The sequence below is a fragment of the Alosa alosa genome, chromosome 16 (genome assembly GCF_017589495.1).
Source record: "Alosa alosa isolate M-15738 ecotype Scorff River chromosome 16, AALO_Geno_1.1, whole genome shotgun sequence".
NCBI lineage: Eukaryota > Metazoa > Chordata > Actinopteri > Clupeiformes > Clupeidae > Alosa > Alosa alosa.
Window position 1 is genome coordinate 30,418,085 of NC_063204.1, and position 27,062 is coordinate 30,445,146.

The following is a 27,062-nucleotide window of genomic DNA, read 5'->3' on the forward strand; positions in this document are numbered from 1 at the left end:
ACAGATTGCAGTGTTCTGGCCCCTCTCTCTCGCCCTGCGATGGACCACTGAAGGCATGCGGAGTGAGACAGTGATAGAGCGATAGAGTAATAGAGCAGAGGATAAGATGGGTTGACAGATAAAAGTCGGCGGATGAGTGATAGAGGACTAACATGCATCCCCTTCCACACCAAAGACCGCTGTGTTTCTTGGACGTACAGTAAGACTGCCTGGACTCTGGGTTGTGGGAATGTAGGTAGACCTCTTAGCAAATCTTTTCTGCACTCATAAACTGTACCCCTGTCTGTATACGGTGTACTCTCTGTAGACGGTCTTCGCATTACGGGAGCTTGACTACATTGAAAGAATGTGCAGGTTGAAGAAGCAAACATTAACCTCTTTGACCTCAAATAAAACCATTCACTACAGAACATGGCAGGAGACTACTGTCAGTCAGCTGATTTGTGGACATGCAGCTCTTGTAAGTAGAGTTTGAACTGGTCTCTGACCCAGACAACAGTGATGTAGCACAATACTCATGTTTCAGCATATCAATGATTCTGGTGGTGATTTTGGTGATTCTAGTGTTGATATTTCAGCTTGACAGCCAGTCACTCACACCACAGCTTTCCTCATCAGTTTTCTTTTCATTGCACACGCAAACCACATTGCTAGAGCACTGTCAACAGACCTTCACTGAATTTGGATTTGAATGTGAGGCCATGAAACAGCAGCAGCATCTGAGAAACGGTTGGCCCAGTTACAACTCTCGAACCCGGATATCACTTTGGATCTGAAAACATCTGCTGAATCCCACTCCCTTTAAAATCACAGAGCTCAGCTTTAATGTCACTACTGTACTGACCACAGAAGCGTCCACACTCACCTGTTTGCCAGCCTCCGTGAAGTCAGTGTTGTGTTGCGGGTCCTTCACTGGTGGCCTCTCCAGGCTGCGGCAGAGGAGCCAGGTGACCAGGCTGGCCACGAACATGCCGATGTCGGGGATGAACACACGGATCCCATTCCCCGCATCCGCCCCTCGCACACTGAAACCCAAAAAGACATGTCAATCTCTTTTCACCTTTATTAGGAGCAGCATAGTAAAGAGCAGTAATTAATATCAAGTCTTATGCCAAGAAATTACAGCGCTACAGAGGAGTAATAAAAAGAACAGGGTTTTAAAAAGAGTTTTAACAGAACTATAACATCATTTTTTAATTAAACTTTATGAGTAAACTGGCATGATGATCCAACTTTTTTTTGCATTTCATGGATCACAGCATTTTAGAGTTATCATTAAAATGGTTACTGTACGTTTTGTTCCCCATAAATATTTCTTGGTGATTTTTTATTCTGAGCCAATTACAAGACCCCCACAATTCTAATATTCCCATTGACTGTACTTCTTACTCTTCGAAAGCTATTTAAAAGGACTCATTTAAATTAGGCATTTTAGTCTATAAGAATGGAAATAGTTTAACAGCCTAAAGAGCACAGTATGTCTTGTCCATACATTACACCCCAGAAAAACAACGCTAGCTTCATCTCCACCCACTCTCATAAAAAAAGCTTAGCCCTTATTAAATTGCATAAATATTGTCATTAACCAGAGAACCCATAAATGTTTTTTTCTAAATGCCCTTAGAGGAAAATGAACAGCTGAGATGAAATGGTCTTTCACGCTAAAGTGCTTTTTAGTAGTGCAACTATGTGCTGCAGTGCCTCTTTCTTAACCAAAAGAGAAAAGAACAGAAAAAAGGAAAAAGAAAGCACACAGAAACACTCTGTTCCACAATAAAGGGCTGTGATTCCCAGTGTCCTCCTTGAAAGCGTCGAGCCGTCTGGTTCTCATTTCCGTGAGCTAGTGAGCTGTGGCCCTCACCACCCTCCCCAGCACGCTTATCCCCTCTCTCTCTCTACCCCCCTCTCTTTAATTCACACACTTTTTCTACCTCTATCTCTCTGTACCTTATGAAGCCTGTGGACGCAGTCATAAGGACAAGCTTCTCTTAAACCCTAACTGCCGTTCCACCACTCTGCCTGAAACACAGTATTGGACCAGCTTCACGCTTGCTCCATTCACAATCATACCTCCTCTGCCAGTGGTAAAGAGACCCTCGTTTTCACATCTTTAAAGGTTTACGCATGCCAAGGCACAGTTACCATTCTGCTACATTAAAGCTGAACACTCTCTCCCCGCCTGCCCAAAAAACAAAAGCAGCCAGCTCTCAGGGGAGCATGTGGGAGCTTGGTAATACCCTGAACAAGCTCTGTAAAGGCTGAATGCCTGTTGAGTCAGAGAGATGTGTGGTCTGAAACAACAATCAGAGATCATCTCCGAACATCCCTCTGTGAGAACAGGAAAAGGTTTATGGGAGGGACACCCATAAAAAGACTCCATTGATGTTATCAGATTGCATGCTACATTATGTCATTAGATTACCCAGGTATAAAGTCGAGTATTATGCAGCAGTAATACATTTAATCAGTCTTTATGCTTAACTGGCTTCTTCATCTGAGATAAATGCAAGTCCAGGTCTATTGCTAGCAATACTGTACGCAAACAATGACAAATCCCTCATCTTCTACAAATACACAGAACCGGAAATCAGAGCTTTTACGATCCTGTTTTTGCTTTGAGATCAGTGCGTGTTAATCCTAAACAAATGTTTGGATTCACACAGAGCTCGCTCAGCATGCCACCTCACTTTTCAAAGATGGCCCCCGCGTGTCTGTCCCAGGACACAGCTGCTTTTGAAGTAAGGCAATATTTGCTGCGTAAAATTTAATAAGCGGCAGACGGCGCTAGAAAAACACGTTGCAGGGGCATTCCGATTGGCCCGCGAAACAACACGGGTTCCTCGGTAATGAAGTGCTTGCCTGTGTCCAAACAGTTTGCACTATTGGCTTTTAAAGGCTCTTTCATCTAGGGCAAGCTCATAAAGAGAAAACTGTGAGCTGGCAAAAAAAGTGGGGTGCTCGCACATGGCACTGATTTCTGGGTCCGAGAGACGGCACTGTTACGGAATAACTGTCTTTACGCTGTAAACATGGAATTAAAGGGCTGGCAATCAAAGGGCTCGGTAGTCATCACACCTAAAATGAGAAGGCTGAATTTACAGATCATTTAAAAAAAGAAAAAAAAGAAACAAAAAACATGGAGGCTGGGTCTGGGTGGGGTATGGATTTACACAGACATTGTACCTGAATAAGATTTATGTAAGTACAAGGAATTTGCTTTAGGCCAAAACGCGGGAGGGTAGAGAATAGCAAAAACGGAGGGAGAATGAGTGCAAGTATTCATTAACGCCACAGTTGAAACAAGATGGCAGTGAGTGCATTGGCTGCTGCCGCCTGGCTTTGATAAGGTTGTAAGCATAGAGCGTGCGAGGGATAGATTGTGGGGAGGAGGGTGCCCAGTAGGGGACACATAGCCGGCTGGTGAGGCCGATGCGTTATCAATCGAGCTTAAGAGCGGCCGGCACAGACACTCTCCAGGGTGCGAGGCACGATTCCAGCACTCAAATACCAGAAAACTGGAGGGGAATCGGCTGCTTCCAGTCAGGCCAAGGCGGAGTTGTTCAAATAAACTAAAAAAACGAACAGGAATAACAAACTTAAGGTATAGGTTTCAACCTACATTCCGGGATTTCAACAAAAACGGTCACTTGCGCATTTGATATGACCAGTGAAACTGGCCTTTGACATAAAATTAAATATTTCAGGTACACCTAGGAAAGCGAAATAGTCATATTATTGTTCTGTACTGACCAGACAAATAGAGTAAATGAGATATTCATGTAGATAATCATGCTAATATATACTGTGTTTTATGCTTTATATATGGATGTATGTATGTACTATATATATAATGTATACTATTCATACCAATACGTCACATCAAACACCACCTAAGCCAGCACAAACAGATATTGTTACTCTTGTAAAGCTGAATTCACGTGTCTTGATTGTGCTTGCAAAACCCTCTGGTTTGGCTTCCATTCATGATCTGTTCTGTGAACATGAACTAAACGTGGGTCAATTTCCTCCTCATTTGCTGTGCTTGTGAGCACATTTCCACCATCAAACAGACCACACTCCCCATTTGTGTTAATTAAGCATTCCAACCAAGGCATGTATGTGTGTATGTGTGTGTGTGTGTGTGTGTGTGTGTGTGCACATACCAAATGCATGTCAGAGTCCCCCACCTGTGTCCTCCCTCATCATGTGTGTTTGCTATTAGTCCACATGCCTCCACATAGAGGGCCAGGAGAGAATAAACACATAACAGCAGGTTTTGATGCGGTCAGGCTCACTACGTGTGGCACTGAAGGCCTCACTAAATGCATTTCAAAGGTCCAGCTGGAGGTCTGTCGGCCAGTGTAATTGGATCATGCCTCTCTGAGAACCTCTGATGAGGAAGACCTGTCGTGATCATAATGAGGCCACTCAACCTATTCAGACATCTGTGCTCAGTATTTTATTACTTATTTTAGTGATGTTTTAAGAAAAAGAAATATCAAGCTGATCTCTTCTTCATCATTATTAAGAAATGATGAAAATGACCAGTATTGTTAATGAGTAGATTTGTGCATTTTACTGTAAAGAGAGAACATACTAAAAACAAGCATAGATTTGTGCATAGTTTCAGGAATCAACAACAAATTAGGAAGAAATACATGAGATTTTCTTCCCAATTAAGACCCTGTTGATGTGCATTTGTGGTAAATTATAGTTTCATGGTAAAATAAGATGAATATATCTTTATTTTCATGACTGTGAAGGAATCTTTTTACTGGTGAACTGGAATGTCTTTAGATGGGTGCCGCCTGTACAGAACCTTTTGCAAGTGAGAAATGAATCAGGTCAGAAAGGTTAGGCTGAATATCAAGAATGGACCACCTACAGCACCATTGGTGCTTCTGGATTCGTGGAATTTCAACACAAACAGATAGCATGTCAGCAAGCACGGCATCTACACGGGAGGGATTTGATTTACATATGGCAAGGGTGTTCCTCCATAAAAAGGTTCACTTTAGTGGCCAGGCCAGCACACTGAGGAGTTGCCATCCCTGATGGCATTGCCCCAGCATGGTGCCCACAGAGTTCTCCTTCAGGCTAATGCCCGTCTTGGGACGTGAAAAAAAAACATGTTGGCTTTAGCCATCGCTTCATTTCTGAAAGTGTTAGTCCAGAACCCATCAGTCAAAAGCAGATATTGCTCTTGGGGCATTTTAAGCATCTTGGGTAAGTTTAAAAACAGCACTCACTGATGCACTTATTCCTATTGTACTCTACCTTTTTTAAATTGTCCTAGATTTGTTGAGAGAATTGCTTTAAAAAGCTTAAACTGTTTACCATGTTGTTAGTCGCTTTGGCTAAAAATGTGTCAGCCAAATGTAATGTAAAGTATCCGGGAGCACAACATAGATTAATATTTTCAAATATACATATTTTTACATAGTTATACATAGTTTTTTTTTCTTTTCTGTAACTTCAATGTGGCTATTGCTAACTGTAGATACATTATCTATTTCAATTAATGTTCACAGTCAGTCTTGGTCTCGTTCAAGAGAAAAACAAATATTTGAACCCTAAGAGTCTGATCCCCAGGAAGTCTGCCACCAGGCTTAAAAAAGACTGCTCAGGATCCACCGTTACAGGACCACTGATTGAATCTGACAGTCACTCATATCTACGTCTCCTTAAACAACTCAACGCTGCTGTAATTGCATTCATAAAAATGATTTCTGGATTATGGACATCAGCAGAGGATAAATTATCGATGATGTCGGACTCCTTTCCCTGCAGTCGTTTTAGAAATCTGGTGCCACATTACACTACTAAACCACGGCTAATAGGACAATTCTTATAGGCTGACAGACACTCTGCAATTGTCGACTTAGGGAACCGAAGAGCCAGACAAGCATTGGCTGTCAACAGCATGATAAACAAGTTAAGGATAATTATCCAGCAGTGGGACGGTCAAACAGCTGCATTGGAGCAACAGTCTCTGTGGGCATGGGCTGGTTTTTGGTTTTCACGCGATGCAGGAATAAGAGAGTTTCTGGGAGTTACTGAGACCTCCATTGGGAGCCTGTGAGCAGCATTATGCTTGCTCAATTTACACTTGCTCATTTGGCCCGCCCAGCGCATTCATCCTGAGCCATGTGCCGGAGAGATTAGGCGTACGGTACAGTTTATCAGGCCGCTCGGCTGTCTGGGAAGCAAGCTCACGCTGAGCTCTACCTCCGCTACACAAGAAGGCATGCGCCTGAAATAGGTACAGTAGATCTCAGATGCCAGTGCATGACATGGAATGCAAGGCTGGCTACAGAGTGCAAGGATTGGAGGGTTTTTTTGCAAGAGGGTAACATTTGCTAGTGTTAGATTGGTCAGAGTTACTGTGAGATTGCCATGACAGAAGAGAACCAGTTCGAAAACACTTTTTACATTTTCAATGTAATTTAAGAGTTTGCATGCAACATGGTTCAGCCATACCATACATGTATGTGTTTGCTATTGTCCCACATGCCTAAACAAAGAAGGCCAAGAGAGAATAAAGACATCACAGCAGGTTTTGATGCCGTCAAGCTCGCTATTTGTGTCACTGAAGGCCAACCAGCTCGAAAATAGTGCAAATAAAGAGATTGTACATTAGTGTTTAGTTTCTATAACAGTCACATGTTCAGAAAAAGTATATATAAGTATAAGTACATATACTTTTTTGATCCCGTGAGGGAAATTTGGTCTCTGCATTTAACCCAATCAGTGAATTAGTGAAACACAAACAGCACACAGTGAACACACAGTGAGGTGAAGCACACACTAATCCCAGCGCAGTGAGCTGCCTGCTACAATGGCGGCGCTCGGGGAGCAGTGAGGGGTTAGGTGCCTTGCTCAAGGGCACTTCAGCCGCAGCCCACTGGTCGGGGCTCGAACCGGCAACCTTCCGGTTACAAGTCCAGAGTGCTAACCAGTGGGCCACGGCTGCCCCACAAAGGTAAGTTCTGAGTGTGAGTAGTCCAAGTTCTGTGGCTACAGCTAATTAGACCAAGAGCTACTACACATGTAATAGGCTGTAGTCATGCTGATTAACATGATAGCTCCTGCCCTGCACAGTGTTTGTGTAGGATTCACTTGCCACAGGATTGGTGAGGGGAACCGATGCCAGCTATGCATTTTCAGCACAAACAAATCAACCACTTCCCTTTTAATCCCCGATGAAGATGTCCTTACCAGGCAATTACTCCTCCGCAAGCGTCCTCAGAACACGGCGGCCATGGCGATTGCGGCCTAATTGTTTGTACAGCAAACATGCGCAGAGGCCCAGAGGCGCGTGGCATGCTGCCTGGGCAACGATGAACCCGGCCAAAGCCCACCAGGCACTGCCCCTCGCCAAGAGCAACACGAGAGCACAGTGGCACGATTCAGGCCCCCGCCTCAGCCGTGGGCCCCGAGAGCCGGCCGGCTTCGGCCCCTGCATGCGAAACCATCTCCCCCGAGCTTTTGCTGCCCCGGTTTCATCAGATTACAGAAAAACATTAGCAATTAATTTTGTGTGACCCCCATACTGAAATGGGGAACACATGTGCGAATTAATGTGAGAGAATTATGGTGTTGTGCAAGTGCTGTCTAATGCATGAGGTCACCGAGTGGATATAGCTAATTAGCTACTGTACACTGTGAGAAAAAAGAGTTTAGGTTCACAGAGAGACCACGACAGGTTTGTTGAGCCTCCCTTTTGTACCAAGCAATTTACAGCAATTATTGGGTCATGGGAAGCCCTCTCAATTCTGATGAAGGTTTGGTCCTACAAAGAATTTATTTTTGTCTTTGTTTTGAAAAGTTCTTGCTATACTATAGTATAGCATAATTTTCTATGTTTGGTAGTAGAAGCCAAAAGCCAATCAAAATTGCAGGTTTTTACAGGGTGAAAAATATATGAGTGGGATATTTGTTTTTGGAAATGTTCTCATATAAATTAAGTGAAATACATGTACTGCACTGGGAATTACCCTGACCATTTGAAAAGCAAGCACTATAAAACACTCCATGGAAATATGGGCAGTCAGAAAAAAAACAGATAAAGCTAAACAATACAGTCGTTTTTTTAAAAACAATGCTGGGAAACCTAATACGATAACACCATATCAAGTCTAGCCACTGTGTATAGGCACAGATCTATATCAAATGAGATAGAGGAGACCACACATGGTATATATAGACAGCATACTGGGACTTTGCCTCAGCCAGTCAGTGGAAGTACAGAAAACATTTGTTTTTCTGCCTGAAAAAACTTTTCTTTTCTATGATTAAAACAAGCCACTATGGGCACCAAGGGTCTCTAAAATACACAAAGATAGCATGTAATTGCCTATACTGCTGCTTCCTGAGGCATTCACACAACGTTCTTATGAACAGCAATTATACTGAGAATCACAGAAGTATTTCCCAAGGGAACATAAAGACGATTTACATTCTGGGACCCCTACTGCTAACCACGTACTAAAGCTTTCCACTGTAAATAGAACAACAACTAACCAGTAATGGTACATAAAGGTACAATAAACACTATGATGCAAAAGCCACTTTTCGTTTTGTTGCATAACAACAATGAACTGTTGCCAAGGGTAATATTCCGGCTGAGGCTCCAAAGCAAATTAATCCTACAATCACGGAGGGGCTTGTAGGATTAATTGAACTATTCAATTATAAATAAAAGAAAAAAAAATACACATCTTGGCAAACGTTACTGTCATGTATCAAATTTCACATAAAACATAACATTTTTAATTACAGCTTTTAATGAATTCATTGTTACACCAACGCATCTTGATAACTATAACCAGGCTTTGCAGGAGAGGTGTGATGCATTCTGGGTAGCTATGGCACACATCAACAGGGCTGAGAGGGAGGGGGGTACCTGAGTTACATAAACATATCCTCCCCCTTCCCACCTCGCCGCCGCTGGACACACCGGTCACGTGCCTCAGCAGCGAGACGACGAGATGTGCACCTTCGTATTTCACGGCCGGTGCTAAATTACAGGTGTGTGTCTGTCGACGCCGCCGGCCTGCCTGCCTCCCGTCCTGAGCTCCTGAGTCACACGGCTGCGCCTCAGCCTGAGCAGCTGTGGTCTGATGCGTTGTCTAAAGTAGCGGCGTCTCGCTGGCTTCCCCCGAGGCCCACAGGGCTATGAGTCACCTCTGCTGGGAGTGTGTCAGTGAGTTTTATGGGACTGATCAGATGCGTTTGTAACAGTGATTTATACAGCATTGCTATCATTAATCATTATGTCTTTATAAAGTTAGTTGTTCTATTGAATATCAATGTTTGCCTTGGAAGATGTTTTGAACAGCTTTGTGGAGGGAGTCTGTGAAATATCAGCATGCTGACTTAGACAGACACTGAAGAAATGTTATTTCTGCATGGTCCTCTCCTGCTTTACAGAAAATACACGCGGAATCCAACTGCACACATACACAGAAGATATACACCCCCCCAAGCCCATGCATCTTCATCAAAGTTGTAACTCTGTGTGTGTGTGTGTGTGTGTGTGTATGTCTGTAAATGTGCATCTGTGCATGTGTGTGTGTGTGTGTGTATGTGTTATTGTGTGTATGTGTGTGTGTGTGTAAATGGAGTGCATCAGTCAGCAGGCTACCCAGTGGCGACAGACTCTCCCGTCTGAGTCACTTACTGCCATTCATCACAAACTGTCACCTGCCCCACTGTCTGGGACAGACTGCAGCAGCGTCAATGCGAGACGCCGGCCAAAGCAGCTGCTTCTTCAGCAACAGACAGGAGACGGGGGAGAGGAGGACAGAGACGATCACTGATAGATGATTAACTTACTAACTATATTACTAACCTTAGAAACTGGGAAGAAGGGAAGAGAGCAGAGTGGAGAGAGGAGGAGAGAAGTGAAGAAGGGAGAGGAGGGAGGAGGGGAGAGGACAGGAGAGAGAGGAGGAGAGCAGAGGAGGGGAGAGGAGAGAATGACTGTCCCAGACTGTCTTGGTGTCTCAGAGCGAGACGCCGGGCAGCACAGCTGCCATCACTGACTAAAGACAGAGAGACAGACGTCTGCTGCATCAGCAACAAACAGGAGACAGGGGAGAGGGGGGCAGAGACGGTGTCACTGTCAGATTATTCACTTTATTAACTATATTATCGGAACGTCACCTATTACCGACCGTCCCGTATGTCCAACCTCTTACGCGTATGTATCACTTAATATTCATTTCTATACAAACCAAGACGGCGGATTCATAAAGAAACGCAAGCACCCACACCATAAGAGTATCTAAATTAGCTATATACCAAAAATTACATTTTACATAGAGCTGTAAACAGTGTTGTAAGGCTGCGTGTACAAATCTGCTTAGAGCTCTAGTGGAATTTTGATTTGCGACGAGAATTCTCGATCTAACCGTTGACGTGCCGTGAGAAAGGTCAGAAATAAGCGACCCACCAGGCCAGCACTAACCTGCTGTGGTAAACAAAATCAGATATTTCAGGCAGTAAAAGCCCCCGTAAGAACCAAACCAGATTTTGAAGTATTAAAAAACATTGTTGTTTTAGAATTTTCGAACAAAAGGGCCAGTAATTGGTGCTTTTACGATAGTAACCCTAGAAACTGAGAAGAAGAGAACAGAGGAGAGAGGAGGGGAGAATGGAATAAAGGAGAGGAGAGGAGATAAGAGGAGAAAGGACAGAGGAGAGAGAAGAGGAGGAGAGGAGAAGAGAGGAAAGCAGAGGAGGGGAGAGGAGAGAATGTATCCTGGACTGTCTTGGTGCTTCAGACACCCAGGCAGCTGCCATCACTGATGTCACTGACAGACAGAGGAGATGAGAGGGGAACATGGAGGATCACTGTCAGATTATAAACATGATTAAATAAATAATAGGACGTAGGAGGTTGGAGAGGAAAGGAGAGAAGAGTCCAAGCGGACTGAGATAGAACCAAAGAAACAGATAAGGAGAGCGGGGGCAGAAGGGATCAGAGCATTAGAAGAGACAGACAGTGAGAGACAGAAAAGAAGAGAGCAGGGAAAAGAGGTGAGACAGACGGTGGCTAATGAAAATGTTAACTTCTGCTAATGTACCAACTCGTGTTATACACTACATAAATATGCTAAGTGCAGAAATATGCTAAATTCAGTCCAGGTATGGATGTTAGGAGCTGAGTCAATTTGATGTTTTTTTAACCAGTCATTCTGGTAACACCAAAGGTCAACACTGACAAATGTTTGTACCTGCACTTTAGCATACTAGCATTACATTTAACATCATAACATCATCATTAAGGCCACCGCATACTACTTGTTTCTAGTTTACCTCACGGTATCTAACCTACGTATCCACAGTTTGGATGCAGTATCAAAATAATGTTGCTAATTAAACATGAAGAGAGAGAACTGGATCTGTAATTGGGAAATGCTAGCATACAAGGACCTGAAGTACATCATCTCCTCCAGTGTGTAGTGAACAGACACATTTTTTCACCAATACTTCAACTCCTGAACCTTGGAATTTATATGCCAATGTAAATACGGCTCCATCCGATTCCACACCTCTGAACTGACACATGTTATGCTTACATGATATGATTATGATGATATCACTGTAATCAAAAGTTTATGTATGTATTATTTTCAGTCAGTTTTATACCTTTTTAATCCTGTTACAGTTCAAGCATGTCTATGAGATCATAGGCAGTCAATTTATCTATCAAATGATGTACCGCAAAGTACAACAACTGCTTGAGTCTGGGTATGGCAATGACAGTACAATATCCAATATTATGACTCACAGAATTACATACAGGATAGTGTAGTAGGCCTTTTCAAGTGATCTGATATTGAAACAAAACTCCCAATAAAACAAGATGTTCTTCATTAGTCTGATCTATGTTATGCACCTTTGACCTTCCTTTGAATATTTCACTCCAAAACATCAAGACATGATTACTTACTAGGGTGAATGATAAATGCTGTGGTCACTGCATGTCTTTCACCGTTATATTCATCAAAATGTGTAGAACACACACACACACACACACACACACACACACACACACACACACACACACACACACACACACACACACACACACACACACACACACACACACACAAACACACACACACACACACACACACACACACACACACACTTGCACAGACCAAGCTGTGTGTGGAAAATTCACATCAAAAGCTTTTCCCATGACCCCCTTTTCCACACTTGCATCACTCATTGCAGCAAGATGCTATCAATATGCTCCTGCTAGAAGCTGCTTAGGCATTATGAATTAGCCAATGTCATGCCTGTGACAGCCATTCAGGTGGGCCAGCTAAAACAAATGAGATGCTGGGGAAAATGTTTGTAGACACACTTAAATAGAAAACTCTATAGCTTGTTGATGGCATAACTGTTTAAACAGACAGCAGTGTGAGAACTTCAGAGATTGCACAGAGAATTTGTGTACTTAATATAGCCGTCAGCATAACCAAGATTTTTGGCACAGGAAGTTGGTGGGGAAACCCACATTCTTCCTGCAATTATGATGTAGGGCATTGTTCAAGCTTGTAGTATTAGTTCATTTTGGATTAAACAAGTTTCTTTTGATGCGGCCTTTTCCCTCATCTATTGTACTGTGATGGCAGAGTTCCTCCTGCAAAGGGACGCAGGGTGTACGAGGGGGAGGATTTGAGGTGAAGGGTCTCTATTGCTGAATAGCCCTCTGTGAAAAGGACAATGCTTTAATCCAAAAGAGAGGATTCGTGTTTTATACACATGAAAAGGTCATATCACACACTTTAATGATTATTTTTCTCCTCACATATGAAAACTTTAAGAGCTTATGGTCATCCTTTATTTTCAGTGTCCATTGGTAGTATGCATGTAATACTTAATTTCATATATGAATGAATAATTATTGAGATTGATTCATGAAGTTGCATTAAGGCTCAGGACTATATTTAGGGAGTGTAACAGTGTAATACCTACTTAAGTATATAGCATTAGTTATTACCTATGTAAGTACGCTGTTATATAAAGTGAGTTTGATCCTCATGTTCAGAGGACGCTAAAGGACCCTTACAAATCTGTCTTTCTCACAAGAGTATATGCACAGCACATTGTTGTTGTTGTCGCCTACAGTCTCATCTCTGAGGACGCAAGTCAAAACATGCACATTGCGAACAAAGTAGTACCTCTCAAAGCCCAGCTGTCGAATCGACTTCTCCCACGAAGAACCTGAAAGGGAGACACAGAACTGATGAAATAGAAATGCTTTGCAAAGAAAAGAAAGAAGAAAAACACACTAATGCAGAAGAAAAGCACATACAGTACAAGCAGAACATCATGTAATGCAGAAGAAAAGCACATACAGTACAAGCAGAACATCATGTAATGCAGAAGAAAAGCACATACAGTACAAGCAGAACATCATGTAATGCAGAACAAAAGCACATACAGTACAAGCAGAACATCATGTAATGCAGAAGAAAAGCACATACAGTACAAGCAGAACATCATGTAATGCAATCCTGCAACAGACTGTGCCATACAACTGGGTATAGTTGATCTATTTTACAACTGGGTATAGTTGATCTATTTTACAACTGGGTATAGTTTATCTGGCACTCAGGTTTGAATATTTCGGACAATGATGGCTGATTTCAATAGATTTTACCTTATAACTATTCTCCCTGCTACCACACACACACACACACAATCCTGGAAATGACGTCTGAGGTGTATGTGTGTGTGTGTGTGTGTTCGCAACATTCTCACACTTCATTGGGAGCGAGTGCGCCGATCAGAACCACATGTGTTGAGGTGAGCCCCACACACACATAGGTGATGAGTCCGGCGAGACCCATCCCAACCTCTCCTGGAGAGAGCTGACATCCCCTGTGATTCATAAGCAGTTGGCTAAGAGAGGTGTATGTGTGTGTGTGTGTGTGTCTGTGTGTGTGTGCGTGTGTGTGGGGGAGAGAGACTAAGAGAGAAAGAGTGAGAGACTGAGAGAGAAAGAGAGAGATGGAGAGAGAGCGGCCTTTGGGTTTTTTCTACCCTTGCTTGCTTTTTTAGCCATGCTTCAGATCAGATGTGTGTTTAAGCGACGCAACAAACTGTCCGCCCAGACATCAATCCTGCTCCACGCTCGGGAGCCTCTCAAGCACGCCGAAGCCCTCGTTAAGAGCCTGCTCTGTGGCGCTTGTTTACAGGGACACTTCCACGTATTCTGCTGCACCTCAGGGGGAGTTCTGTCTGTCTGTGGCACTAGGCCTCTGTTTCCATGCCAACTTACTGTGCTACATTCATCCCTTTTTAGCGCTTAAGCTGATGACAAATCAGTGCGGCTTGTATGCGGTTAAGATAATTATCCCTGTAATTACTGTAGGTCTTCGTCCTGGCAGGTAAATAAATGCCTCACTCATTTAAGTTACCTCAGACTGTTATGACTGTTTGCAAAATGACAAAGCAAAACCTGTGTGTTTGATATTAGGGTGGGTGAGCTGTGTGACTTGACACAGCCGCTAATGTTCTATGTTCATTTTTCTTGCCCACAAGAGTTACGATTCACAGCTTTATTTGTATGTACAAGAATTCATATGCATACATATGCTCATACATATTTGTTTCTCTTTATCAATTTGCCTTTCATGTTTACAAGTGTTTTTCACTGGATACAATTGACATGTAGCAAGCTAGCTCTAGTTACCATTCCTCAGTCACAACCTACTGTATGATCTACTGCTGGTGCCAAGAACAATATGTCCCCACCAAGGATTTCTAGAAAGTTCTTCAACCCCAAAAACGTCTGTGGCTCCCTTTGCCCCATAATGTACACCTGTAACATGGTAAAATGAGCCATTGGTATTTGTTGATGTTGGCCATCAGACAGAAGGCCTTTCAAGACGCCTTTAAAGATTCTTTTGTATATTGTTCCCCAGATGCCCTTCCCCTTTGCTGAAGTAATACATGAGACGTTTATCTGTGGGCTCCTATGGGTCATGTACAGTTTACAGACCAACAGGCCAATAGACGGATCACGTCCCAAACATACACACACATGCAGTGCACATGATATACTCTGTGTTCTTGTCTAGCTCAGTCCCTTCCGCCTCAGACCACTTTCCCTGCAACAACACAGTGGTTTCCTGCTATTGAGGAGTTATCTGCAGAGAAGCACTGCACTTTGAGGATTTCTAAAAGAGCCAGACCAGATCAAACACTCGGAGCCCGTTAATACGCTCTCTCTTCATTAATGCGACGCTGGGGCTCAGGATTTATGCAGGGGCAAGGAGCATGAGAATGAGAGCCTGGTTGAGTGGTGTTCTTGGAGAAAGCTGCCTCGACGCATGCTGGATAAACACCTGAGTCAGCATCCAGAGGGGGTCCAGAGATCGGCCCCCCCCTGAAAACCCTGAGGGAACTCGGCAGTGGATGACTAGCCCCCCCTCTCCTGTCCTCTCTGGGCTCCATCTTGAACTGTAGCCAGTGTAAATCCATTCAGGGTGGACAGAATAACGGCACAATTGGGTCAGAACAGGTCAATATCTCAAGTTTAAGCATCCATGTGTCAGAGATGTAAAAGAATACAGTTAACACATTTCAACTTGCAGTTTTACACTTATGAAACAGGAGGAAAGAAATGGCAACACTACTCTGAAATACGATATTAAAGGTGAACACATGGGTCCTTGCATATGATGAAAAAGAGAAGGGTCTGCAGCAACTATATTTCATGCGGAAGCTGAGACAGTTCAGAGTAGAGAGAGACATGATGGTCCTTTTCTATCGCTCTTTTGTTGAGAGTATTTTAACTTTCTGCTCCAATGCCTGGTATTTTTCACTGTCAGTGTCAAACAAAAATAAATTACACAGGATAGTTAACATGGCCAGCAAGATTGCTGGACATCAGTTAAATTCTCTGACCACAATCTGCGAATCCAGGGTGGTGATGAAAGGACAAGCAATCTGTGGTGACAAATTACAACCCCTATTCCAGCTGTATGAGGTGCTGCCATCAGGCAGAAGATACAGGGTGCTGTCCTTACAGACCAACCGGGCTCACAAATCATATATTCCTACCAGCATTACACTACTAAATAAGTTTGGGAAAATAACTTGATCTGTTTTCTGTGTGATAAAACTACTGTGATAATACACTGGTGCTAATGATATAGCACTTTACTGTTTTATACCTGGTGCTGTGTATGGTTATTGGGGGGGGGGGGGGGGGGGGGGGTCCTGTGGTCTGTTGTCTGTCTGTCTATCTGATGAGCTGTATGGTCCAAGAAGTATCTCCGAAAGGATCAATAAATGTCTATCTATCTAAGGGTACAAATCTGGCTGTTAATGAATGTCCACAGTGAAAGCTTGTGTATGGACCAAAGAGGTCCAATACTGATTGAATGGTTGTGTTTTCACATAAAAATAAAAAATACACCAGTGTCTGTCTGTAACTCTCTACCCTAACCCTCTACTGGAACTGAGGTCTGCGCTCCCGCGGTAGATCCGCGGGTCCCGACGCAAAAGAGTGCGGCACGGGACAACTTTTGAAAGCTCTTTGCGGGAGCGGGCGGGATGAGAGAGGTGCGTTCGCGGGTGCGGGACAAACCGATGATTCACTGCACTCCCGCAAATTAAATATGTGCGTAAAATTAAATATGGAAATGATTAAAGTACTGTTCATAACTATAGTTCAGCTGGATGTTCTGTTAGGCAGCATTAAAAAAGGGGTTTAAAGATAACTGACGGATAGCAGGCCTATAGCCTATATTGTCTGTTAGCGACCGAGGCAGCCAGCCCACCAATTGGGATGTGAGCTTGGGGTTGTAGGTGGAAAAGGAGGTGCAGGAGAGGTTTTCAGCGTGCAATTTCTATTTATTAAATAACCAAAAGAAAAACTTGCAGGAATAGCAATAGGCTATTATTTAACAAAAAAAACACTTTCAAACAAACAAACAAACCAAAAATAAGTTCAGTATTCCAGTTCAGTATTCCAGTTCAGTATTCCAGTTATCAACAATCGCAGAGCATAAAGCTAAATCTCTACCTCACAACAGGAGCGCTGCTCTCTCTTTGCTCTCTAGGGGAACTGAGCTACCCCTCTTAAATAAGCCTACCAATTGGCCTAAATTAGCCCAAATGAGGATATTGGCTCAAACCACCCAAATAGGTAACCACTTTCACTGGACATTCACTATTAACAAAATAACTAACTATTACAAATATATACAAAATGGCAATGGTGCATATTACTACAAAAATACATGTTAATTACCATAACCAATATTCCCCACATACATAATAATAATAAGAAGACAAACAGACAGGGCAAACACCCCTCCCCCTGTGGGATGTTGGTAAAAGCACTGTCCCAACGCGAAGCGCGCTTCCGCAATGGGACAGTAGCTGGGAAGCCGAGGCACCAGGAAGTGTTGTGAGTATGGTGAATGTTAACCGGTTTACAGGCGTTGTACAGCGAATGCAAATGGTAAATGGAATGACAGTGGGTACCACACTATGTGTTTAAGTTACCGGGGACAAAGAAAGACATTATTATAATTAACGCCGCTTTTGGCAAAACTAAAGAAAAATTGCGGAAATCATGAATGAACGCCAAACTGGCGGCAAAACTCCCGACACTAACGATTAGACAAAACTGTACACCAAACACACTTTACACAACATGAAATAATACTTCAAACAAACACACAACATCGTTTACACGCCATGGAGATGTGGCGGGTGACTGTGTGTGTATGGGTGCATGTACTGTATGTGTGTGTGCAACCGAGTGGAGTCTCTCCCTCTATCGCATTTCAAGTGCTGCACCGAAACGTCTTTACAGTCCGATATAGGGAGAAGGGGGAAAGTTCAGCTTCTCACATTGTCGTTTACGTGGGTTCAATTTGTTCCTGCTGCTCATTGTTAAAACTCAAAAATCGAAAGCATGACAGAGGAAGAGGGCACCAGAATAGGCCTAGCCTACTTCAGTTGTTAGCCTACATTCAGAACCAAGAAACTGACATCTGGAGTCTTTCTCAGGTGTGTGTGCTCCTTTCGTGGGACAGAAAGAAAAGCTGAATAGGCTATCCCTCCTGCATGCGGGCTTTAGCGGGCGGGAGCGGGACATCATATTACAGATGCGGGCGGGAGCGGGACTAAAAATGACACATTAATGTGGGAGCCGGACAGAATATTGCGGGAGCGGGACTGAAATATCAGTCCTCCGCAGACCTCTAACTGGAACCCTCTACCCTAACCCTCTACTGGAACCTTCTACCCTAACCCTCTACTGGAACCCTCTACCCCAACCCTCTACCCTAACCCTCTACTGGAACCTTCTACCCTAACCCTCTACTGGAACCCTCTACCCCAACCCTCTACCCTAACCCTCTATTGGAACCCTCTACCCTAACCCCTTACTGGAATTACTGTCCCTCACAGGAAACCAGATTGGGTTGGGGTGGTAGGCTATTGGTAGTTGTGTTGTGGGAGCAGAGTTGGCGATCGGAGTGCGGGAGGCTAATAACCCTGAAGTGGTGGGAGCAGCAGCAGCAGGGGAAACTCAGATTTCCTCTCATGACTCCAGCCCAAGTGAGGAAGCACTGATTGAGCTGGCCAGTGGCATGGGCAACTGTATGTGAGGGTATACACCCATAACCCACTCACATGCACGCATTCACGCACACACAAACGCACACAAACACACGCACGTATGCACACCGCACATACACAGACACACACACACTCAGCAGTTCCTCAGGTGTGGTATAAACTTACACATTACACATTTCAACTTTGAAAACACATTTTTTTAACATATTGTGTTGGGTTATGAATTCTTGGGGAGGAGGCATGCAAGACATGTTTTATCTTTGATCATTGGTTGCCTTTTTTTTGCTTTAGTTAATCTCTGCAATTACCTGCATGCCTACCATAAACAGAAGAAGAAAAAAATCAAAAACAGTTTTTAACATGTGATCGTACCCAGACAGCGTCAAAGTGTCTGAGGGGATAAGAGAGTGTTTGAAGTGGCTAAGCTTCAACTTTATACTAACAGCACCATGACACCCGCCCTAAAATCACTCTGAATACGACGACTTAGGCATGCACGTACACACTAATGGTTTTTGGTGATTGAGGTGAACATAGCGAGAATACACGCACACCATGAACATTTCTCAGGTCTGGTTGGTTTGCCAGATAATATAAAAGGTGTTAATCTCTTACATTTCTGTATCATCTATTTGTATTATCTTAGCTTAGCTTATACCTTTCAAAATATACAGTATGGGGGAAATAAACTGTGACAGGCTGGTTTAAAAGAGCTGTAGAGATGAATGGTATTTCCTCGAAGTCCAAATGATTGTGCATGATGAGCAAACAAGCTTTCCATACTGAATCATTAAGTCTGTCCCTACACATACCACAGTCCCCCTACTGAGCATTTTACAACTTCCTCTGCAGACTTTGTCATCCAGAGTTGTGAAATCACCTGCTAAATTGTAGCCATACTGCTAAAATACCACAGAGTTTACGAACATGACAGCAAGAATACTTTTCTCCAGAATCATCACTAAACGCAGATCATCTTTATTCAAACAACACAATCAATACAATTTGCATTGAAGTATCAACCGTGAATTAAAATAAATTCATTCTGGACCCTTTCAATAGATTTGTGTGATAAGCTTGACAATTCCAACAACACAGAGAAATATCACTTCTAATAACCTCTGGGTCAGTGGGTGAACGTCCAGTGACTGACAACATGATGACAGTGTGAGTCTCCCACCCATGGGGTCAGCCCAGGTGTGGGCGTGTGACCTGGTTTGTGAGGTCATATGACTAAGTAGGACATAAAGAACAACAGCTGCAGGACACTAGTGCTGGACCTCCACAGTGAGTTCAGATAGAGAAGCAGTCACACAATGAGAGACAGACGGACAGACACACACACACACACACACACACACACACACACACACACACACACACACACACACACACACACGCATACACACACACACGCATACACACAATATACATGAAATATACAGTAGCAGCCTTCACAATGCTGTGCTCCTTCATTTATTAAACACACACACACACACACACACACACACACGCACACACACACACATACGCACATACACTTTTTCATGTCTTCACAATCCTAACACTATAATTTCTCCTTAGGTCATTCAAGCAAAGCACCAAACAGCAGATGCACCTGTAATTAATGCTCAATTGTCTGCTGATGAAAAGGTGAAGAAGAGAAAGGAAGGGAAATGTTTCCTGTGTTTGTGCATACACAGAGACGGCCCCCAGGGTCCAGGGAGGGGCCATGTCAGCGCTCAAGAAAAAAAGAGATAATCGCACATTTATGTGCCTCAAAACTGCGAGCGATTCAGGATTATTTTTTACAGAAACACCTGCGGACAAGGGCGTTCTAAAAACAATCCCCACCAGAGGAGCTGTGGTTTCTTATTGTTGAAACAAAGCCACAGATCAGGCCGTCTGCGCAACGCAGCATGCTGTCTTTTATTATGGCTAAACGGGTGTTATTTGAGACCATGGCTCCACTTGGGAGCAGAAAGGGAAAAACAAGGCATTCAAAAACTCCTAAAACCCCAAAGAGAGAGCCACTGAAAAATCAACAACAAAAAACCCCCTGAAACTAAACAACTCTACATCACTTCCAGTCACAAAAACTACCACTGTCATTTCTTCAAGCCCAAAATAAGATTTACTGTAATACACGCTTGACTTGCATTCTGTCTTTTTTGTTTGTTTGTTTTTTAATGGCACTATTTCATTTCTGCATTTACTTGTGATGCAACTGCAGAGGATTAATATCAAGAAGACTGAATCATTTGAATTGCCAAGCATTGAGCCTCCCTCTGGCAAGTTTAGTTAGCAGTATTATAAACTATATTATTTTTGTCATTGCATATGGTCAAAGTAGGGAACACAATTCAGGGAACACAATAACTTTAACAAAAGACCTAAAGAGAGTGCTGGCAGTGTTTAGGAAGTTTAGCGTTTGGTCTTAGCAGCTCTTTAAAATGCCTCGTCTATAAAACCGCTCCTCATTCTCATTCAAATCCACAGGCTTCAATTAGCTATGTTTATGCCCTTCTATTCAAAGTGACCCGTTCCACGTACAGTCTTTTGTTTGATGTCAAAATGAGTTGTGGGCCACAGGGCAAAAGTATTTTTAGATCGATTTAAGGCTCCGGCATCCTGGGAGGAAGGCGATTCTTATCAGCCTCCCAGTCATTGACAAGAAGAGAGGAGGCAAAAAAATGGAAAGGGCTTTTTTGGTTTGGTGTGTTTTGTTATTATTGCTCCTGGCAGGGGCTTTACTGTAGTGACAGACGCAAATCCACACTGCTGGCACCGTGACAAGGGCGGCCAAGCTGCAGCGGATGCTAGAGTGGAGAACAAAGCATCATTACTCTCCTCTCCGCACACCACACAAGCACTGGGGAGGACTGGAGGAGTGTATGTGTGTGTGTGTGTGAGGGGAGTAAGAGAGTAACAGATCGACCTCTCTGAGGTGGGCTCCACACAGCCTCTTTCTCACTCACATTCCAAACAGACAGGCATGATGGGATCTGTATGGGGACTGTATGGCTACAGCAAGGCTTGTGTGCTACACTGGGCTATGGAGGCCAAACTGTTGTAGTTCAGTGCAAGGATGTGGTGTAGTCTGGGATACTTTACTCCATCACTGTGATAAATGAGGTGAGGGGAGTCAGTGTTAAATATCAGAAGATAATTTATACAGTTATCCCAGATGTACTGCACTGCAAATAAACTCATATGTGTTCCATCAAAAAGTGCATTTCACTCTTGATGTGATACAAAAAGATATTTTGGTACTTTTACTTATGCTGTTAATCTCTTTCTCTTTCTAAATCAATTACATTTAATTCAAATTTGTTTTATTGGCATGACACAGTGTGTGTGTGTGTGTGTGTAATGTGTGTGTGTGTGTGTGTGTGTGTGTGTGTAATGTGTGTGAGGAAGGATATGGGTTATTGCAGTATGCAGTATTGCGAATTTGCATTTATAGGTGCACCACTAATTGTCAATGTTTTATATTAATGTGCAGCTAGTATTACATCTTCCTCCTCTCCTAATATTGTAACTATCTTATTTTGGGGGGTCTTCGATCTCAGAGAATTTTATATATATAGCTTGAAATTTTGGGTAAAAGTTGTAGAGAATTTCTTTGTACTTTGGGGCAGCTAGTGAAGAAGTCTCTCTCTCTCTCTCTCTGTCCTGTCTCCCTGTCTCTTTCTCTCTCTCCCCCTCTCTCTTTGTCCCTCTCTCTTTTTTTCTTTCTCTCTCTCTCTCTCTTTCTCTCTGTCTCTCTTTCTCTTTCTCTCTCTCTCACTCTCTGTGCCTCTCTCCCTCTGTCCTTCTCCCTCTTTGTGCCTTTCTCTCTCTCTCTCTCTCTCTCTCTCTCTTGGGGCTCCTGACAGTTTGAGAGCCCTTCAGAGTGAGGCGGTGCTCGTGCCACGGCTCATTTAGAGGCGGATGTCATTTTTCACTGTTGCTGCTTTCATCCCGCTGCCCTGCCCAACATGCCCTCCGCTGCGCAGAAAAGGGCCGCTAGTGTTCTCGCTCCGCGTCCCTCCTGGGGGCTCGCAGGGGTCACTCGGGCCCCTGGCGAACACCTTTCCCTTTTTTCCTCTTTTGAGAGAGAAAAAAAAGTGAGGGATTGGTGTGTTGTGGGGTGGGGAAGACAGATTTATCCCCTGCCAACAGCCTTTGGGAAGGAGATGTCATTTTTGGCTGCGCTCCGGTCTCTGGCGTTTGCCACACAGGCACAGTTTTGAGATGCCAGCACTGAAATACAGGGAGCCGTGAGCGATAAGGAGGGCATGTGTTGCACACGCTCTTTTCACATACCAATCCCATTTAGGTCAAATACAGTATATATATTTATTGTACATTGTAAATATACATATATTGTATAAACATAATGTAAATAAATAATTATCTACGTCTAAACCAGTGGTATCTTTGGGATCTGACAGCTTGGTGAGTACATGTGTCCTTGCTGTTTGTGTTAGCAAGGTTTTTTGGTCTGTAGCTAATATTGAAACAAAGGAAATGGTGTTGAATGCTGAACAATCAGATAACCTTGTTGGTGTGACGGAGTGCTTCTTGTTTGTGTTTAAGTTTCCTCGAAAATTAGGGTGTTGCATGGGGGATGGCTGTTTAAAAGACCTTGGTTTACAGTGGACTTCATTTGTGTGTTCGCCATTCCACTGAATTGCAAAAAATTTTGAAAAGATACATTTTTCTCCAAGTCCTGTTTCTGTTTTCTGTGTGTGTGTTTTTTGGGAACTGATCTAGATTCTGTTTTGTTATAAACAGCTCAGGGCATCATACAAGTATGGACTTCTTGGAGTGTAAAACTGTGGCTCCATGAATAGCTCAGGCAGACATAAAATAGGAATGCTGATCTTTAAGTGCTAAACGTTGGTAAGATATTCATTTCTCCAAACACCACATGTTTACACGCATGCCATTTGATATACTATAGCACCTAACACCAACACTACACCAACAACTAAAATGGTGCTTCAGCAGTTTATGGAGCATAACATTCAAGATGACTTCATGTTGTTTATAAACAATATTTTACAAGACATTTCCAACTTAAAAAAAAACAAACATCAACGAGAAATAATTTATTCAGTAGCTTGCTCAGGTGCAATTCACGGCATTACTATAAGCCATACCGTACATGCTGTCTACATATCAGGCAGCAAATCCTCAGTGACGGACTGTTAGCTCTTCAAAACCCACACTTTTAGTTGAGACGAAGCAGATCTGACGCCCGCGAGAGAAAAAACAATATGGAGGCCTGTAACTCAATCCAAAGCCAATTACTCCCAGAAATTAAGAGCGTCAGTGTGAGTAACACTAGAACTGCTCCGACCAAATGCACACTTGCACTCAAAGAGCCAGGCATGGTTCCTGTTAAAAACCCTAGTGCTAGTGCTAATTAGCCATGCTGTCATTCATAATCATGCCGCCGAGAAGTGAAGTTGGTGTGCCCAGCTGAAGGAGAAAACGGAGAACCCGTCCAAATGATGAGTAGCGTAACATTTTCTGGCACTGTTGTGAAAGTAATAAATCTCTCTTTTTTCCCCCTCCTTCTGCCTTTGTGGCGGTGAGGGGTGTGTGGAGACTTGGTAGTTGTGGCAACTCATGTACACTTTAGATATGTTTAAAGAAGCATAACCACAAGGTTTTGTATTGTCCTTTTGCTTAAACCTATGAGACGCTACTGCTCCTCATCTCAAGGTTGTGGTCAGTACACAACTAAATCGGATTGTGCACTTTGTGTTCTATGATGATTTCTGATATGAACACACACACACACACACACACACACACACACACCCTCCACACATCTGCTCCACATATGTTTTAACAGCCCCATGGGGACTCTGCATGACCTCCTTGGGGTCCGACCTCTGACCTGGTCAAACAGGATTCTGAGGAGCAGCTGTGAGGGAGGCCGTCTGGGCCTGTGGCGTGTGGGCATAAAAAAGCCTAGAGCTGCGGCCCATGCTACACTGCTGGGCTGGTGTAGGTGGGGTAAGAGGGGCAGGTGGGGTAGGGGACCTAGAGCTGTGATGGGTGCTGTGGGCTGGGGTAGGTGGTGTAGGGGGTGAGGTGAGGTGAGGTGAGGTGGGGTGGGGTGGGTCACGCTCACTTCCTCACCATCTATCTCACCCCCCTGCATAGCGGGGTGAAGGAACTGAAGGAACCCCTCCTCCCCTCTCACCGTACCGGCTCTTCATCATCCTAGGAGCAGCAAGGGAGGTGGTCTCCATTTGTCATCTACTGCATATGTGTGTGTGTGTGTGGTGTGTTTTCAGTTACAGTTTACTTGGATAGTCCACCTCAGATGCTCAGATTATCAACAAACTATCTTTTGACACTGTTCACTACAATTTACGGTTATGGTTAAGGTTAGGGTTAAGGGTTGGATTTAATCAAGGTGACATTCCACTACAATTTTACATACTGAACTTGAATCTTAACAGATGATTTGTTCAGTCTCTGTAGGCAAACTATGGAAACTAAGTGCCATTGTTTTTCTCTTATAAATACCAAAGGCAGTGATAATGATCCTGCTGTTGGTATGATGTATCATGGCAGATTAACAGACAGATTGTTTAGATAGGCAATATGACATTGAAATAAATATATATTCCATGCTAATTTAACATTTCAAAAATGTTTCTTTTAAAATGTCTGTGTAGAGTGTCTTGCAAATATAATATATTGTCAATATCCAAAATAGTATGATATTTGAAATGCAGGAATTTTATTTCAACACACAAAACAATCACAGCCAAATGTATTGTTTCAAAGTAATGTCATACCAAATGTATTCTTTCCAAGTCATTTTGATATGTGGTGAGGCCTTGGCACAAAAGTTTTAACCAAAGATCAAATAGGACATTTTTTTAAAGCCTTACATGAGAGTCATTAAATGAATCTTAATGTCCTTTAAACACATTAAACTCCAGATCCATTCAACTGTAGATGGGGAACTGTTTCAGCATGAATCCAGAATTGTTTTGATATCACTATTTAACTACTTCATACTATTTGTCAGAGACCAATTATATAAATTATAGTCTATAATCTCCAAACCCTCACGCTTTATCTCTTGTGACAAGCCCTATTTCATGTGGCCAGCCAGGGAGAGGGCGTTCCACAGACACACAAACGACTAAGGTAGAAGCCACAGGGTTTTAATGGCGTGGAACAGGCAGACTCCCCGAGACTTTTTTACACAGGGTCCTGGATGCCAGAAATGCCTTACGTAAGCGCCGCCGAGCAACACCTGATGAAAACGTGCACTGTCATTTGGAAAGCATTGTTCCAGTGGCGTTAAAACTCACGGAGCGAGACCTCTCATACGCCCCAGGCTTAAAAAATGGCATTTATCAAGTTCCAGACACTCTACTGAGTGCCAGTTGTTGTCTTTGGCCCACCACAACCATGGGCTCTTTGCAGCAGAATACGCCAAAGAAAAAAAAAAATGTGGTCATTAAATTACAAAAAAAATATTTTAAAAACCCTCACCTGGCTGAGTTTAAAACACAAACATTTGATTTCCTCCCCATTGACATTTAAATACACTAAATCTTCTTTTTAGTGGCGCTAAACTTCTGCTATGAATGGAAATGAGGCTGTTTGTGCATTGAAATAAAACAGGCTCAAAGTACTGAACTTAAACTGCTCTTCCCATCTCAGCTGGCTACTGTTTTGTGAATGTGTTCACCCATTTAGAGGTCTACGCACTACGGACTGCTCAGTCCCCCTGGCGCCAGAGTATTCAGATCTTGCTCCAGAATAGATATAATGGTAAACTTGAAAAAAAATGACTCCTACATAAACATCAAATGGTATGCATAAATTGTGTTGTGGATTTATGATCGTCGTTCATTTTCTATGCTCTCTGCTGGCGGGCTTTGCCGCATACTTTACAACAGCCCAAAAACCATTTCCACGAAAAAGGGTTGTTAACACGAATCTTAACACAGCGGAGAGTTACGCAAGTCTAGCACCAAATTTACACTTTAACCCCGTAAGCGTTGTGATGTTCGTGAAGGACCAGCCGTGCGTGCCGGAAAGTAGGGCTCTCACGTGAATCTCAATCACCATCAGAGGACCGCGGCGTCGTTGGCACATTTTTACAGTGGACGACCCAACGCGAAACAGACGAGCTAGCGCCCAGGATTCTGCTTTTGAATGCACTTCTGTCTGTTCTGTTGGGAGGGGAGACTGGGACTGTTTTATTTTTTTGCTTTCTTTCTTCTCTGTTTCTCCACTGTTTCATTATATGTTTATCCCCATCTTGAGTGCAGATGTTGGGGCTTATTGCTACTTGGAGACAGGGCGAGAGAGAGAGAGAGAGAGAGAGAGAGTGGTGTGTGTGCAGTTGTGTGTGAAAATTCTCTGGCTTGGGCCTAAGCCCCGGGGCCACTGGCGTAGCTCAGGGATGG

General features: G+C 43.3%; 1 protein-coding gene across 1 annotated transcript in view; it reads right to left on the minus strand.

Annotated features, from left to right (window-relative positions):
- The window catches only part of LOC125309272 (piezo-type mechanosensitive ion channel component 2), a 119,361-nt gene that overhangs the window by 58,260 nt on the left and 34,039 nt on the right, over window positions 1-27,062 (minus strand). Inside the window, exons 4-5 of the mRNA XM_048266069.1 lie at window positions 13,200-13,242; window positions 866-1,025 (exon numbers count right to left, since the gene is read on the minus strand). Of these exons, the coding sequence (XP_048122026.1) occupies window positions 866-1,025; window positions 13,200-13,242 (203 nt within the window). The remainder of the gene's footprint in view (window positions 1-865; window positions 1,026-13,199; window positions 13,243-27,062) is intronic.